The sequence below is a fragment of the Haliaeetus albicilla genome, chromosome 21, assembly GCF_947461875.1.
Source record: "Haliaeetus albicilla chromosome 21, bHalAlb1.1, whole genome shotgun sequence".
Lineage (NCBI taxonomy): Eukaryota > Metazoa > Chordata > Aves > Accipitriformes > Accipitridae > Haliaeetus > Haliaeetus albicilla.
Window position 1 is genome coordinate 3,666,446 of NC_091503.1, and position 15,836 is coordinate 3,682,281.

A 15,836-nucleotide genomic window follows, 5' to 3' on the forward strand; every position below is an offset into this window, starting at 1 on the left:
ATCATTAAAGCAACTTGCTGCAGTGGAAGCTAATATTATTCACCCTTTCACTGAAAAGTATTGAGACTCTTAAACTCCTATGTATTACTGAACTACCATAGAGAATTCCATGTGCTTTCAGTATTAGTAGAAAAGTCTTTAGTGGGTTCATATGATGGTTTGTGTAACTCTTACCTCTCCCAGGAAGATGAAGAGAATGCATCAGTTAAGATTGTTAAATGGCTAATATCAGTGCCAGGTAACGGTGTTGTCCTTTGGTCAAAGTGGTATGCGAAAGCTCTCACTGATGGGCAAGGACATACCGTAACTTGGGACTCTGTCTTTACATGCTGTGAAATTCCCAGATAAAGAGCGCTTCCTCAGTTTTGTTAAGAATCAAGGTAAGAAGTCTGAGCACTAAGAAGACTTGGATTCATACTGATTTCACTTAGAGGCAGCAGTGTTTCTCTAGTTGACTGGTTCATGTTATGTCTGTGTACTGGATTTCTATGACAATTTCATCTCTTGAGAAGTTACTGAACATTATTTGGAGCAAAAATCATTCTCCCTGGGATGCTTTCTGCTTTTCATCCCATGCTTTCTGGGACAGATTTTGCTGTTGATTTCATTTGTTAGCTTATAACTGTTAGTAGTCTCCAGAGTCCAGTCTAATTCTCTCATCCAAACACGTCTCCTTGTAGCTCTTTTTGTAATGAGAAAAGCAGAGTAGTCTCCTGAAACTAGTCAAAAGCATCGGTAACATAAACTTTACAGATAACTGAGGCCATGTTTGGCTCCTTGCTCTTCTTTCTCTGATCAATACTTTCCCTTGAAGGAAGCAAGTGAAAACTTATGTTGACCTAAAACACAATAGTATTCTTTCGGCAACACTTACTGGGAAAAACAAACATTGCTTAAGTTGAAGTATGGAGCTTTGGTGAAGTGTTGGTGATTTGAGATGGCCATATTACGTGGCATTATCGGATCGTTTGTTGTTTTGAAGATGTCCAGTAGGAGAGAGTTTGCAAACCAAAAAAGATTCTAACAGTCAAGATAAATGAGAAAATCACACCAGATGGTTTCACTTTTCTACTAAAGAAAGCATGAATGTTTTGTGTGGGAATAGTGTGTGGGATTACATGTGTATTGAATGTAGCCATGAGTGATGTTGCAGGAATGGATCTCAAGTCTGTTTGGAAGCCAAAAAAAAAAACCCCAAACCAACCAAGAAACCAACCAAAAAGTCTCTTTAGTTACAGCAAGTGTCAAATGCTTTCAGTACAGGGAAAGGGGAAAAAACCCCTCACCCAGCTTCAGGAATTGGAGTAAAGGACACTAGTAGATAAAGAGAGATAAGGTACAGGTTTCTGGCAGGTATATTCAAAATGAACCAAAATACTCAGGTTTTAGAGAAAAAAGAACACTGGAGATAAATGTTAGGTAAAGTATTCCATACCACTACATAAATACTGTATAAAAATGGTTAGCTGACTTAAGAAAATTGCTTATATGCAGTTGTCTTTAATTCTGAACAGCATTCTTCAACCTCTGAATATCTTCCAAAGAATTAAATACCGTATGCATGCTAGCTAATTAATGAATGAAGATATGGCTAAGATGTATTAGTTTGGAAAGAGACCAGATGTTTTTGTTCGTTCACTCATCAGAAACTTGGTATGTGTGCAGTAATCCTTTGTGTTAACTGGCAGGAAGTAATTACATGTACAGTTTTTACTATTTATGAAGCTGTCAGCCCAGTCATTGTAGTGGAAGCTTTAATGTCCTTAAAATGTCTTTCGTTCCTCACTTTTTCAGCTATAAAATTTACAATACACAATTAAGTCTGTGATGTTTTGAGGAGATGCTTCTTCAGAACTGGGGCAAAATCCTCCATACGCTCTGAATGCAGACATTGTCATTCATCTCATAATGATTTCAACTCAATTTTATAGTGTTAGTTAAAAATTCTACTACTGACTCTTTCTTCTTGATTTAATAATATGCAGTAGGACAAGTGACTTCTCATCTAAAATAAAACTTCGCTGTGTTATTCACCAGCATTGTTGGGAATGTGCAAACTCCATTAATGTTACATTGCAAAAAAATGTCAGCTGAAGGCATAAACGGATTACAGAGACACCCTCACAAGGGGTCTAGCCACTTGGATCAGATTACTGTCAAATTGATGAATGTGTAGAAATGCGGTTGTCCTTGGTAGGCTTCAAAATAAACATATAATCTTAAATCATACAGTTTAGCTAGTTTGAGCTAGTTATAGCTTTGAGAAAAGTTAATGAGATGTAATTAATGTCCTTCAATGGCAATACTGTGTTTTAATCCCACAGTACAGTTCCTCATAAGCAGTCCCTTTACAGTTTCTTAGATTCTTGAATAGTTGTCTTTTTGTTACAACATTCAGGACATCCACTCTGAGTTTTTGTGTGTCTCTCTTCTGTACCACAGGTGTTGGATTGGATTGAAAACCATGGAGAAGCTTTTCTTAGCAAACATACTGGAGTGGGAAAATCCCTGCATCGGGCTAGAGCTTTGCAGAAACGCCATGAAGACTTTGAAGAGGTTGCACAGGTAAAAACAATCACATGAAGGACTGTACACTTGTCATGGAAATATATGAAAAATTCCTGCTCAGGCACTGAAGGGCTGGGCAGAGCGAGCTCTACTACAGAAAATTCAGTTCCCAGAACAAACTATTTTGTTTCCGTTGCAAGCTTTTATTTAATTTCTCCTTTGCGATCCAGCTTCAATAAGAAAAAGACAAACTTCCAGTGTCCTACAGAGAGTGGGAGCCTTGAAGCCCAACAGAGCTGCTGCTGCTATTATTATTTCTTATTATTACTATTTTCAAAAGCATGCTTTCAAATGTTGAGTCGCAGAAGAATGAAAGTTTTCCACTTAAAGTAACTTAATTCCATGGGATTCTAGTATTCAAACTTTTGTGCAGCCCCTAAAAGAGGATGGAGATGAATTGAAAGCCCTGCTTCCTGACTTGAAGCTTGGGGAGCTCCCAAATCCCCACAACAGTCTGATGGGGGGGAAGGGGAGGACTCCTAAGAAACCAGGTGAGCCAGCAAACTGGCCAACCTGGCTTTGAGTTTTTTCTTTAAGTACAGTTGAGTTTGTATATGTCCTCCTGTTCTGAATCACTGATACCAACACTTTTTCTATAGGAAGACTCTGGCTTTAGCCGTAAGTGGAACTGTTGATAGAACTTCAGAACACACTTTTCTGTGAAAAAGGTCAAGCTGAAAGACCCTAAGATACTAAGGAATACAGGGAGCATAACAAGAGGAAGTTGGTTTGGGTGGCAGCCTGGAAAAGGGGGCGTGAGGTGAATAACAACCATGAGAAGCTGAAACCTAGAATCCTCCCCACTAGTAACATGCGCTGTCTGTGCAATCATGTTAATGATTGGTACGAGTAAACATCTCTAAGCTTCATCAAGAAAAATCTCATTAATGTAGGGTTGATACAGTGGTCCTTCAGTCGAAACAGAAGATGCATTATTAGAAAATTCTGAAGTGACATGCAGGAGCTCAGCAGTGACACCTACTATGGCGGATGCATCAGAAGTGTGTTTACAGATTGCCTGTTTAATGGATGATTAAGCTCTTAATAAAATTTTATTGTAAATACAGTCTTAGAGCACTCCAATGACTGAGGACTTGAAATAGCATCAGAAAGCTTCCTCAATATTGATTTCCTATAAAATTTCCCAAAATAATAAGCCTTGTTAGTTTTGTATATAAACATGCTGGATTTTCCGTATGCAAACATAATACTTCGTTTTTAGTTAAATCTGTAATATTTTCCATGTGGAAATACTTATTTTTCTGGGTCAGACAAGCAGGAATCTTTCTGCAAGACACTTAGCAAAACCTGAATGATCTCATACTTAATACTGTGTTATTTGAGCAAAGAAGAAAAAAATGTTTGAATAACCAAAGGGGATGAAGTGTGTAGAACTGTTAGTGGGATGTTAAAAAAGCATCTTGTTAATTTGCATTATATTTTAAAGTAGAAAGTTGTAAAGTAAATCCTTAGCAAAAACTTCCCAAAACTGAATGTTACTAGAGTTTAAAATGATCTCTTTAGGGGATGGGCGGAGTTTCTATTTTTGGAGATTCTGAAAACTTAGACTGGTCAAAGAACTTAAATATACTACAGGGGACTATCTTCAACTGACAGAAGGATGGACAAAATGATCTAATAAGTATTTTTTTCATCTCTAACTCTTGAATGTGTAGTGACTGCCAAGAGAGGCACACCCTCTGAGTTGTTCCTCTTACTTGCTCTAAAACTGAATTTAAGCAGGCCCCAAAAGGCATTCCTGTTGTTGGTGTTATAAGGAAGATTATGTTCCAGTATAAGACAGCAATCTGCAGTCCTTGTTAAAGCATGAATAACTTTCGGCCAATTTATTCTCTACCTACATTTCTGGTTGGTCCAGGTCTTTGATGTGTTTTGGTTTGGGGTTTTTTTGTTGTTGTTGTGTTTTGTTGCCTTTTTTTTTTTTTTTAATAGGACCGTAGGCATAATCAGGGGTTTTCAGTCAGCTCTAGTCAGAAGTCGAGAGGAAGCAGCGTCAAGTGAACTGTCAGTGGCATGGCAATGCTTCATCAAATACAGGCAGCCAACAGTAATGTTGAAATGTTCCTCATTGAAGGCTAACTCCTGATTTTGAGGGGAGTGAAAATTATTTCTTTTTTCTTCCCTTCTGCTTACTCCCTCATTCTTTTTTTAATGTGAATGAGGTGCCAGTTCCTCAACGGCATTCAAAGAGATGTTAAAATAAGCTGCCTGTCGAATACAAAAGAAGTTCCAGAGTCAATGGGCTGTGGGCTCACAAATTATTCACTTTAAAATTCACGTGAAACGAAGGCTTGTTTCTCTTTATTTGGCACTTTTTGTTACCACTACAGAAACACTAGATAGTTAAAGCTTAGCTGACTAATAATCCTCCCTAAATTTTGTTGTATTGACATTTGTGCTACACATACAGACTTTGACTTGCACCCACTATTGTAGAATTGTGGTGTTCTTTTCACGTGAAGCCTGTTCAGTTCACTTTCTACCTACCCTTTTTTTTTCCCTCTTTCTTTTTTTCCCCTCTCCCCATGATTATCTTTATATCCATGAGACCATTTAGTCAGAGTCAAGACTCCAAATTTTGACATAATTGATTCACTTATGGGCACGAATTTCCAGCTTAGAAGCACTGGATGCAGATCAATAGGGTTGTACTTCTCCATGCATTTTTGTATGGAATTCTAAGGCAGCTTCTCCTGTTTCAACTATGATTGATGTCTGATTTTTGATACTAGTCTATGCTCAAAAAAGATGAAAAGTGTATGGCAAGAATTAATTAGCGGGACCTTTTTCCACAGGTAAGTTCTTTTCTCCATGTGCAGACTGCATCTGAGTAAAGAGATCAAGTCTTCTTGGTGCAAGAGACACACAAGAAAGATTTTTTCCAAACCTCACTGGAACACACCTATCATTTCCCTACCACCACCAGTTCCCACCTCCTTTAAGGTTATAAAAAAAGGTTATGTATTTGAACTGGTTCTTAACTTTACCCCTGAATGGCTCTAATACATCAAACTAAAGGTCCATGTCTTAGAGTATCTTGTGGCCATCACCAGATGCATAAAGGAAAGGGACTGTATGCTTAAAAAGTTACCTTTACCCTCCCAGTTATCTGGGCCTATTTGATATCTGGAACTGAAGGATGCATCAGAACCAGTGTTTAGTAGTCACAGATGGACTTTTCCTCCCTTAATTAGGCTAGCTACTTTTTGAACCCATTTAAGCTTTTGGAATGTATGCCAGATCTGTGGCAATGACTTATGCAATTTAATTGCTCCTTAGATGAAAAATACTTCTGCTTTTTCATTTTAACTGTGTTGTCTGATGCTTATATGTGATAGCATCCACTGTATTTAATGAGTAATCTATCTTAATTTTCTCTACCTTTAATGATTTGTATACCTCTGTTAATCTCCCTCCATCCATGTGTGTCTCTCCCCCCTCCATAGTGCAATAAGCTCCAGTTTGTATGAAGTTCAGTCCATACCTATGCTCACTTCTGTTGCTGTATTTCTTGTCAGTAGTACTCATTTCTGCACTAGTCTCTTAAATTTAACCTTTGACTTTTCTATGATGTGTCACTTCATATGCTTTCTAAAAATATGGTGTTTGTTCTTTCTGAAGAGTATGTAGAGAAGGTTTCTCAACAGGAAGACTAGGAAGGCAATGGGATATGTTGTTGGGGATGGTGCTAAACTCTCTGTTACAGAGAGTCTTTCAGCATTTTGGAGAAGAATGCCTACTGAAGACTCAAGTATAGTTGATCGTGCCTTGGGGCATAGAGGAACGGACTAGAGGACTTCTTAAAGCTCTTACCAGGCTGATTCTTTTCTCCTGGGCTTTGGGGAGGGTGTGCTAGTGGAGATAATCTGTTTCAAAACTCTGTGTTGAATTTGTCACCATGAAGGCTCCTTTGTCACTTTAGGAAACTGGCATAAGCAGCTTCAAGGGAGAACTGCTCTTTCTGCCTAACTTTATGTTTTCTAACTGATGGCTGCCCCTTGGGACCAACGTTTTCAAAATCTTCACGTTACTACTTTTTTTCCTCCAAGCATTGTTTAGAAGTAAGCAGAGAGTTGGCAAAGGTGGTGGTTAGTACAGCATGTCTATTTGCTGTGATTTCTATTCCAAAGAGCAGTTATTATCTACCAAGATAAATATTTATATTATATTTCAGCTCTACTTGGAAGAGAAATTTTAGCGATAAGGCATGTGTCTGCTTTTAAGGTTTTGAGAATTGCAACCCCTTTTGAAGCAGCATCTAGGTTGTGATCGTCTCTAAGTACAGGCATTTCACCATCCAGTTTACAGAAAGAGAAGTCTGATGTGCCTGGGCCTGTGTTACGCGGAAGATACTCCTGGAATTCGTAAACAATGCTTCACATGTGAGATAAAGTTTTCATTAAAATGGGAAACTTCTGTTTCAGCCATCTGCAGCTGGGTGTGGCTCTCTGGGTTGATGGAGTCCTGGTTGTTCGAGGACTGCCTCAAGGCTCCGCAGCCTTGCCCCTTGAACACGTGTGAGCTGCAGCCGTGGAGGTCAAAACACCAAAGCACAGATCAGAGCGTGTCCTGGGCCGGTGATTTGGAGCCTTGAGTGGTGCGCTCTCCGCTGAAAAGGGTGGCCTTCTTGCGTTAGTCTCTGCAGGCTTTCCCAGGGAAGCTGGGGAGGAGTTCTCTGCCTCTTCACGCAGTTAAATGGATGAATGTTAAGGAAGGGCTGAGCTGCACATAGTCAAAATCAAGGAGCAGCATGGATTTTATTCCTTACATAAACGGATCATAATAAATGAAGGGGGAATTCCCCCCAAATATATGAAAGCTGCACTGAGTCATGTAATCTGTCCTGGGCTTGCCTGGTAATTTGCTTGAGACACTGGAGGAGAGCTCTTATTTCCTGTCCTTTAGTTGAGTTTTAGGGCCAGCCGGACTTGGATTTAACTTTTTGGGATATTATAATGTTAATTAGAGGTGCGATACTGTATTTATGGCAAAGAAAGCACATTTGCATAGGCTTAATTTGTCTTGGCAAGCAGTGTTTTTACCTGATGTAATTAAGGTTGGGAGAAGATGGAAGGGCAGAAGGGAAAAGAGAAGGGTGTAGTTTATACTGTCAAGAATTTTTTTTTTATAGTCTGTGGTACAAACTTACCAGGAGACCTGAGGTGGTGACAAGCAAAGCTTCTTTAGTGTAGACTTGGCTTCAATCTGTTTTCTCCAGAGATTAACGTCCTTCTATGCTTCTATGATGAGTCTGTTTTGAGAAGCATTCTAAGGCATGAAAACCCCAAGGTTAGGCTCAAAAAGAGCACCCAAATTATAGCAAATGTTTGGAATCAGTCCTGTTTTGAATTAATGAGGAAGATATAGATGCAGGCTGCAAGTTCTAAGCTTTAAGAGTTTCTGAACATCTCTCTTCTGTGGACCATAGCGCGCTCAGCACATCAGGTATCAGACTTCTCCCGTTCTGTTTTCTGCTTTGACCCAAGTCTCTCGTAGGACTACTGATCTGCATTTGTTAATCCTGTCATGTATTGGGACAATATTCCACTCTGACACTCAGCCGTAGCTGCCTTCTAAATCTTTCTCTGTTGCTGCTGTTTGACAAATGATGATCCACTTGACACGTGAATTTTGGAAAACCTCACTTCTGTAAGGTTGGAGAGAAGTTTTCTCCTCCTGTGTCTGGTCACTTTCTACCTTCCCACTGGCTGTGTGGATTTGATGTTAAGCATTTCTACCAGCAGCTAGGACTTACCTAGCTCACCTTACTTACCTTACTCACCTCTAATAATACACATTTGAAAAGGTTTCTGGCCATTACTGTAGTGATTTTTCCAGTATTGAAATAGGACAGTTTGCAATTAATCAGTCATTTAGGCTGATTTTTATTTTAGTTGTGAATATAAAATACTAATTCCAAGGAAGAATAAATAGGCTCCCCAGTTCTGGATTGAGGAGACATTTGAATAAGACATAAATAAGGAGCTGAGCAATGAATCTTTTCACAGTAAAATGAAAAAGTATCTAGAAGTATAACAAAATCTTTAGTAAGGTTATATTCTACTATGTTTTAAGAAAGAAGAAAGAAAAAAACATTCTGAGGGTCTTTTTGTCCTTTCATTTTCATTAGTGGAGTGGCTTTAAAATACACTGACTGAATTGTCTTTCATTTAATCCTGTGAAACTACCTTATTTCTCTACAGAACACATATACCAACGCAGATAAGCTCCTAGAAGCAGCTGAACAGCTCGCTCAGACTGGGGAGTGTGACCCGGAGGAAATCTATCAAGCTGCCCATCAGCTCGAAGACCGGATACAGGATTTTGTTAGGCGTGTGGAGCAACGCAAGATCCTGCTGGACATGTCTGTGTCCTTTCACACTCACGTTAAAGAGGTAAAACTGCTGCTAAGTCGTGGTCATAACTTTAAGCCTTAAAACTGATACTGTCCAATGTTACTTTCACTGTTAGAACTTGCCATAGGAAGTCAGGAAACCCCTATTGTATGATGAGTTTTGGTTTGTAATTCACTGCAGATTGGGGGCTGCGGTAGGGTGGTTGTTTTGTTTATGGATTTTATTTATTTTATTTTATTTTATTTTTTTACTTTTACAAGCAGCTTCTGCCTTTGTTGTGCAAGTACACATGCTTGTTCAGTAGGGTGAAGGGGGGAAGGTCAGATCCAGGGAACTGATACAGTTAAAAGACAGCATTGTGGGGGGAGATACTGTGCAATTTTGGTGGTTTTGGTTTTTTTTTTTTGTTGGGGCTTGGTTTGGGTGGGGGGGGGGGGGGTTCTGGTTTTGGTTTTGGTTTTTTTAGCCCAACCAGCTCTCCAGTGCATTAACGGAGCTGTCAAACACATGGTTAGACTGACACAGGTCAGGAGGCTGAAACGCATGGCAGAAGCACAAGGCTACTTAAGGCAAGCCTGCTGCTCAGATTAGTTTTCTTTCTCTGTTTTACACATTGCATTTTGATCTTGTATATTGACGGTTCTTCACAACCTAAAGAGCTTATCTGATAATGGCAATGGTTTGCTTCATGTTTGCAATTTTTAGTTTCGTTCAAAGGTTGATATACCAGGAAAAAGAAAATTCAGCCAGACACACTTAATATTTAGCCAGATCAGTTTTCTGCTCCCATTCAGAACACAGATCATATGAATTTATAAGCTCATGGGAGTGGGTGGAATAGGCTAGAGCAAGAATGAGGACTTCAGTAAGGGGTTTTGGTTAAAGGTAGTGGCAAATTTCAGCAACTGTAGATTACTTGTTTTCTGTTTAGAGCTCGTGTTAAATTCTCACTACTCAAACTAGGTGAAAATATCAAAGGCTTTTGGGTCACAGCATGTCAGAGTGTCTTCCTTCCCCTCACCCCTACATCAAGAAACGGTCTGTTCAGTGGGGAAGTGTAGTAGTCAAAGTAGCTTCTTCAGCAAAACCTTGTAGAGGATAAGGGTGGGAGGTTTTTTTGTATGTGAAACATCTGCTTTGCACTTGAAACAAGCGCACAAGGCAGTCGGTCTTTGAAGGAGGTCAAGATTGAATTACTTTTTAGCTCTAGACATGAGTACATAGCTCCCCCATCAGTTTTCTGTTAGATGCTTCCTTGCCGATATTTTCCCAGGACTCTGCTTATTTAAACAAAACACAAATGCTGTGTTGTAAGCTATTCTTAGGGGGCAACCTTTTTGTTTCAGTTTTCTCAAGCACATAGTGCTGTTCCATTACCTGTTGTGAAGCACAGGAGCAGTCAGCTGCTGAAACATGTTCATTGTTTTTATAGATTTCTTTACCTGTTTTTTTTAGCATCAAGAAGAGCAGCTGGAATGGTATTTAAATGGATACAGTTGGTTGTAGTGATGAAAGACGGAGACTGTAAAAGGACTTGCAAGGCAAGGGCATTAAAAAATCAAAAAAATCGAAAGGCAGACTGATCTGTGAGTCACTGTTGAGTAATTCTGGGAGGCTGATCCAGATGTGCTGGAATGTTGCCACTGCTCCCCTAGATAATAATGTTTTATTGAAAAAAAAAAAAAAAGATATTCTGTGTCTTGATTTATTTCTTTGGGAAAATGGATATTGTTGTGACCCTGTAAGTGCATACAGCTGTTGCTGTATGTTGCTATGGCAGCCTTTTTGCAGCCTGGACTTTGGGGAAAAGGTACTGTGGCTGATGTACGCATGTTGATTTTTTTTTTGTCATGTGGCTGACCTTTATACCTCATAAAGCCAGGAAAATTAAAATGAGTACTTATTTATGTAAGCAAGACTATCTTTTTATTTATTTGCATTCTACTTAAAAATACAGATAAGTGAGTGAGGCAGGTGTTTCATATTTAGACTAGTCCTTTGGTTAAGGTGCAAAGAAATAGCAAGCTCAAAGCTGCCTTGTGCTTTCTGTATTCTGATCTGTTTTCAAGAGCCTGTTGTTTGTTATCAAACATGCGTGTGGAGTGCTGAGAAGGCATCACAAAGCAGATGGAAGATACAAATGCCCTAAGCCTGAAAGTCATCTGTGCTTTGTTGGCAGGAGAATTGCATTTCTCCTGCAGGATGTGGGAAGCTGCTGAATAAATTAGTGTATACCTGTAAGCACATAACCTTTCTGCTGTATGATGGAGTGAAGAAATTAATGTGCACGCTTAGCTAGTGAAGAGAGGAGTTTAGGTAGTAAGATAATATGCTAGTTGTTGAATCGGAAAGAGATGCTTCGGTTGTTAAAAAAAAAAACAAAAAAACACAAAAACAACCGAACCCCAAACCGAAAAAACCGCAAACAACTCAAAACAAAACGCCACCAATGCATTTTGCCCTTTGACTATTCAGGGTGAATTTTGTTTCTTGTATCTTTTTTGTGTTTTCCTGGTCTAAAAAATAGGCATGAAGAATACAAACTCTGTTTGTGTGTGACGGTTTGGAGGGAGCCACAGAGCTGAGAAAAGCTGGTAATCTGAGTTGTTGGCTGTTTTGAGGCTTTGAAACCTGGCTCCGATATCCATCCGATCCCTTGATTTTTTTGAAGTAGAATGTTTTGTTGTGTTTTATTCTTTTCCCCAGAAATACTTCATGTTGAATGAATGTTCTTCATCTGGAGGAGAGCATCCCAATACTACTACCCTCCTGTAGCTTTACATAACCTTTATACTTGACACAGAATTTGCCTGCAACTTTTCGTAGCTTCCCTGGGAAGCATGAGCCCTGCAGTGTCTGCCCAGTACCATTGCTCCCTTCACACTTAGTAAATCAGCACAGTTTCTGCTTTCAGAAGCAGCGTGCTTGCCACAAAAGCAATAGATCCGCTTGACACGTCCTGGAAGTAACAAGACTTTTGCTATACCTGTGCACAAAGCAGCTGTGTAGTATGTGTGCAGCAGCCTGTTACGGTGCACGTTGGAAATGCTGGCTGTCTTTGACGTTTCCAGAAGGTCTGTAGCCAGCTGGTAGAGCTCCCTGTGGCTTACAGACATCAGAAAACAACATGTAAGTTCTCAGGCTCCTCATGGACTAACCTCCACAGACCACATTTCTCACTGGGGGAAAAGAAGGATGTGTTCAGGGAAGCCAGAAATACGGTGTTATGTAACGGTATCGCCATTCCTCGTTTTGCCTAATGGTGATCCAAGAAAATCAGTTGCTTGCTGTATTCCAGCTGTGATTCCATGCTGGTATGTTATTACTAGTTTTAAGTTTTTAAGATTGTGAGTATTGATTTTTAGCTCCTATGCAAACAGTGAGAAATTTCAATCTATAAGCCAAATTTTTCAGTAAGTGATGTACTGGAGTTAAGTTGTGTACTGGCGAGCTTTCAAAGTGTTTGGGACCATAAATATCCCTAGCAGAGTCTTTGCATTGAAAGTACTGTATCCTGGCAGGTTCCCAGCCTAAGGATGGATAAAATGCAACTGAACATCTGAAACTTGGCCATTGCAGGCAGTGAATCTCTCATGGTTTTGGTGCCTTTTGACATTTAATAAGAAAAAAATTGCACAGGAAAATAAAAGATACATTTCCTAAATAAAGGGTTGTCATAAAAGGTTGTGTGCAAAACACAGGGGCAAGAGTCATGCTAGTCTTTGCTGTGAAATCTTGTCACCAAGTAGAGATGAACAGGATTTTGGTATGAATTTAAATTCTTCTATACACGTACATACACACACACATGCACACACACTCTCTCCAAAATGGTTCCCTCAGCATCTATGAGTGGGAAGACTGAAATCCTGGCCAAGCCAGGTGTTTGTAGTAGTGCCAAAGTAGAGCAACAGATATTTTCCTAACTGGAGTCAAGTGTGGGAATAGAGATCAGACTGACTGTACGTGGAAGAGAATGATCTCTTAAGAGCCTGTTGGCTTTTTGCATATAACCTTTTGTGTGTATTCTGACAAGTTGATTATAAAATAGCTCAGAGCGCTTTTTATGTATACACAATATGCTTAACGGTGTTACTAGAAGATGTCTCTCTTCTTTATTTTGTCTTACTCAAACTAAACTTTGCACCAGAATAGACTGAGGTTGAAACAAGGAAAAGGGAAGTGGAATTGGCTAAGATTTCAGATACAAAACCTCACTGTTCCTGAACAAAAGTAACGAAACAGTAGTCTCTGCAAAGCTGTTGAAGGAAGGTGGCATCATTTTGAGGATGCCAGTGCGTGGGAAGGCTGAGGAGGCCTTGCTCTGGTCATAAAGCTGCTGGTTCATTCACATCTAGCTAGGAAGCATGTGTATTTGCCTCAAAAAAGCTTGATAATGGTCCCGCTTTGTCTCACTGCCCTCCTTTGCATTACCGGTATGGAAGGTTGTCCATCTACGCAGCCTTTCACTCCTTTCATCCCAGGGTGGACCCTGAGGTGACAGACCTGCTCTTCTGGTTGTCTGTCACTCCTGAGTATTTGAGTCTTCTGTGCTGGTGGTCTACAGGTTAAATTTGGATGCTCTCTCCTCTGTGTGCTCTTCCCAGGCAGCAGAGCAGCTTTTGGATGCCCCCATCTAAGCGTGAAGGCTCTGTCCCTTGGGCTTTTGTGCATCTCTAATGTTTTTATCGTGTCGTTATAGCACAGCAATGCTCACTGTGATGGGTCTGGCAAACTATATGAAGTGCAGTCTCGGGTCAGTACTTTGATACACTGGTCATCTTGAACCTGACAGTTGAGGAGGACAGTTTTTAAATCTGAAATAAGAGAAACACGTTCAGTGGCAGCAGACTAAAGTGTGTTGTGGTTTACTGGTTTGGTTGGACTGGAATCCAGTCACCCAGCACAGATTTTCTCTCTTGAGTTTTTCCAATACTGGCATCTACTTTGCTTGAAAAAAGGGATCAAATTTAAGTCCAAGCATTATTGAAATAGCACTAAGTGCTTGAGACAAGTGAGGCAGAAATAGGCCCTTAAACTGTGTAAGCTATGCTGTAGACATTTTTTTCTTGTTCAGATAAGAAATGGGGATGAATGCTGACAGGGTAGTAGTAGTTGATGTAATTTTAGGAAGATGTGAGAAACTTGGTTTTCCTTCAAGGATGAATCTATTCTGAATAGGGAATTGATTCCATTATAACTGTAGAATAGGTAGGGATATTTGAAGCTTTTTAAGAAAATTATATATAATTTTCAAAAAATATGCATGCATTTAGTATTTTAAATGTTACTGAAAGACCCTGGAAGACAAACTTGGGGGGTGGGGGGTAACATCTAACAGTTTTTGTTTTTAAAAGCATGCAGTTTTGACCCACTGCATGTCCTGACAGCCGAAGTGTACAGGCAGACACACACACATCAGCCCCTTTCTATGCCCAGATATACTTGTTAGGGAATACTATTGCAACATTCGGCCCTGCACAAATAATAGGTCCTTCAACAACTGCGTCTGTGGCAATACACATAGTGCAACACTGTGCTGGGGGGCAGGGGCAGAAAGAGGAATTGGCAGTTTTTACAAGCAGAAACTGTGTGCCTTTCTTTGTCTTAACCTGCTGAAAAGGCTGACTGCGTATCCAAAAGCCATTATTAAGAAAATGAAAAATAAAATAAATTGTGAAAGTGTGATGGATATTTTACCCTAATAAAATAACTCTGGGCACTTGGGAATGTATTTACTCAAAAATAGTTGTTCTTTGATTTATATTCAGCAAAATACAGTAAGGTCTTCTTTAGCTGTGGTCTTTCGGGAGATTGCAGGGATGGGACTTAAATGGACAGAGGCCCATGGTGGAAACACTGAAACTTCCAGGATGTTGCAGACAATTAAAATAATACCATCTCAGTGACTAATGGCATGCTCCCAAGAACTTAGGAAAGAGGTAGCACAGGATGCAGGCTCATTCGAGCAGATGTTTCTTAGTCTGTGCTATATTTAGATCAAGAAAAAAATCTGCTGGGTGAAACATTTGCCTGTCAGGGATTCAGAATTTGGTTTCCCTCTCCAATTTTAATTCTGATAAGATGTGAAGAGCAGATGAAAAGAGTAGAAGAGCCTCCTTCTGTGACTGGATTGAGTTATTTATACGTTTTTTTTACTGTATGTTAGAGCTGCCTTGCTACTGGATAAAGTTCTTACCGAGGTCACAGGACTCAGTGGTTTGTTTAGGGATATTCATGCTGCTTCTTTTATGGAGAATAGGAAAAAAACCCCATGCCTGGAAGTTGCTCAAAAGTTCACACTGAGAGAAAGTTAATAGTTTTTTAATGATGAGTTTGGTTTTTTTTTCCCCCCCACCGGATTTTTGTTGCCAAGCTCTTTTTTATGGAATAATGCATTAACTCAGAAAATCACTGCACTATAAATTCTGTAGTTCTGCACTGCTGAATGTGTACGGGTAAGCTCCAGTCTCTGTTCATGCCCCGCTGTAAACTGTTCGCTTTCTTTTGGCTTTGCTGTGCAACATTGTACTGTCTTCATCCTTAGTTTTGTATCCAAAACCAAGGTAATTTACGTAATTTCCAGTATATCCAGTGCTCATTCTGGTTTTAAAGCTATATACAAGCCAGCTGGCTATCACCACCCATTGTGAATTAAGGTCCTCTCAGTAAATTGCATGAATTTCTACCCAGCTTTAATAATAACCTGACAATTTTGTTCATCTGTGGTGGCTTTATTCTAACTTTTGCGTATAAACATCAAGACTATTTTGAGGGGAAGCTGTTTGTCAGAAACTTACTTGGTGGAGAAGTGCAAAAAGCTTATTTGGTAATGTATTAGAGTAACTTTTGCTGTGGAAGTGTCACAGAGCTGTTTAGTCACTTCAGAAA

The 15,836-nt window shown here is 39.7% G+C and overlaps 1 protein-coding gene across 7 annotated transcripts in view; it reads left to right on the forward strand.

Moving 5' to 3' along the window:
* TRIO (trio Rho guanine nucleotide exchange factor) overlaps positions 1-15,836 on the forward strand; it is a 256,831-nt gene that overhangs the window by 113,121 nt on the left and 127,874 nt on the right. For all 7 annotated transcript variants that reach the window (XM_069808876.1, XM_069808875.1, XM_069808874.1 and 4 more), the window contains exons 10-11: positions 2,443-2,565; positions 8,793-8,984. In XM_069808876.1, coding sequence (XP_069664977.1) covers positions 2,443-2,565; positions 8,793-8,984 — 315 coding nt within the window. The remainder of the gene's footprint in view (positions 1-2,442; positions 2,566-8,792; positions 8,985-15,836) is intronic.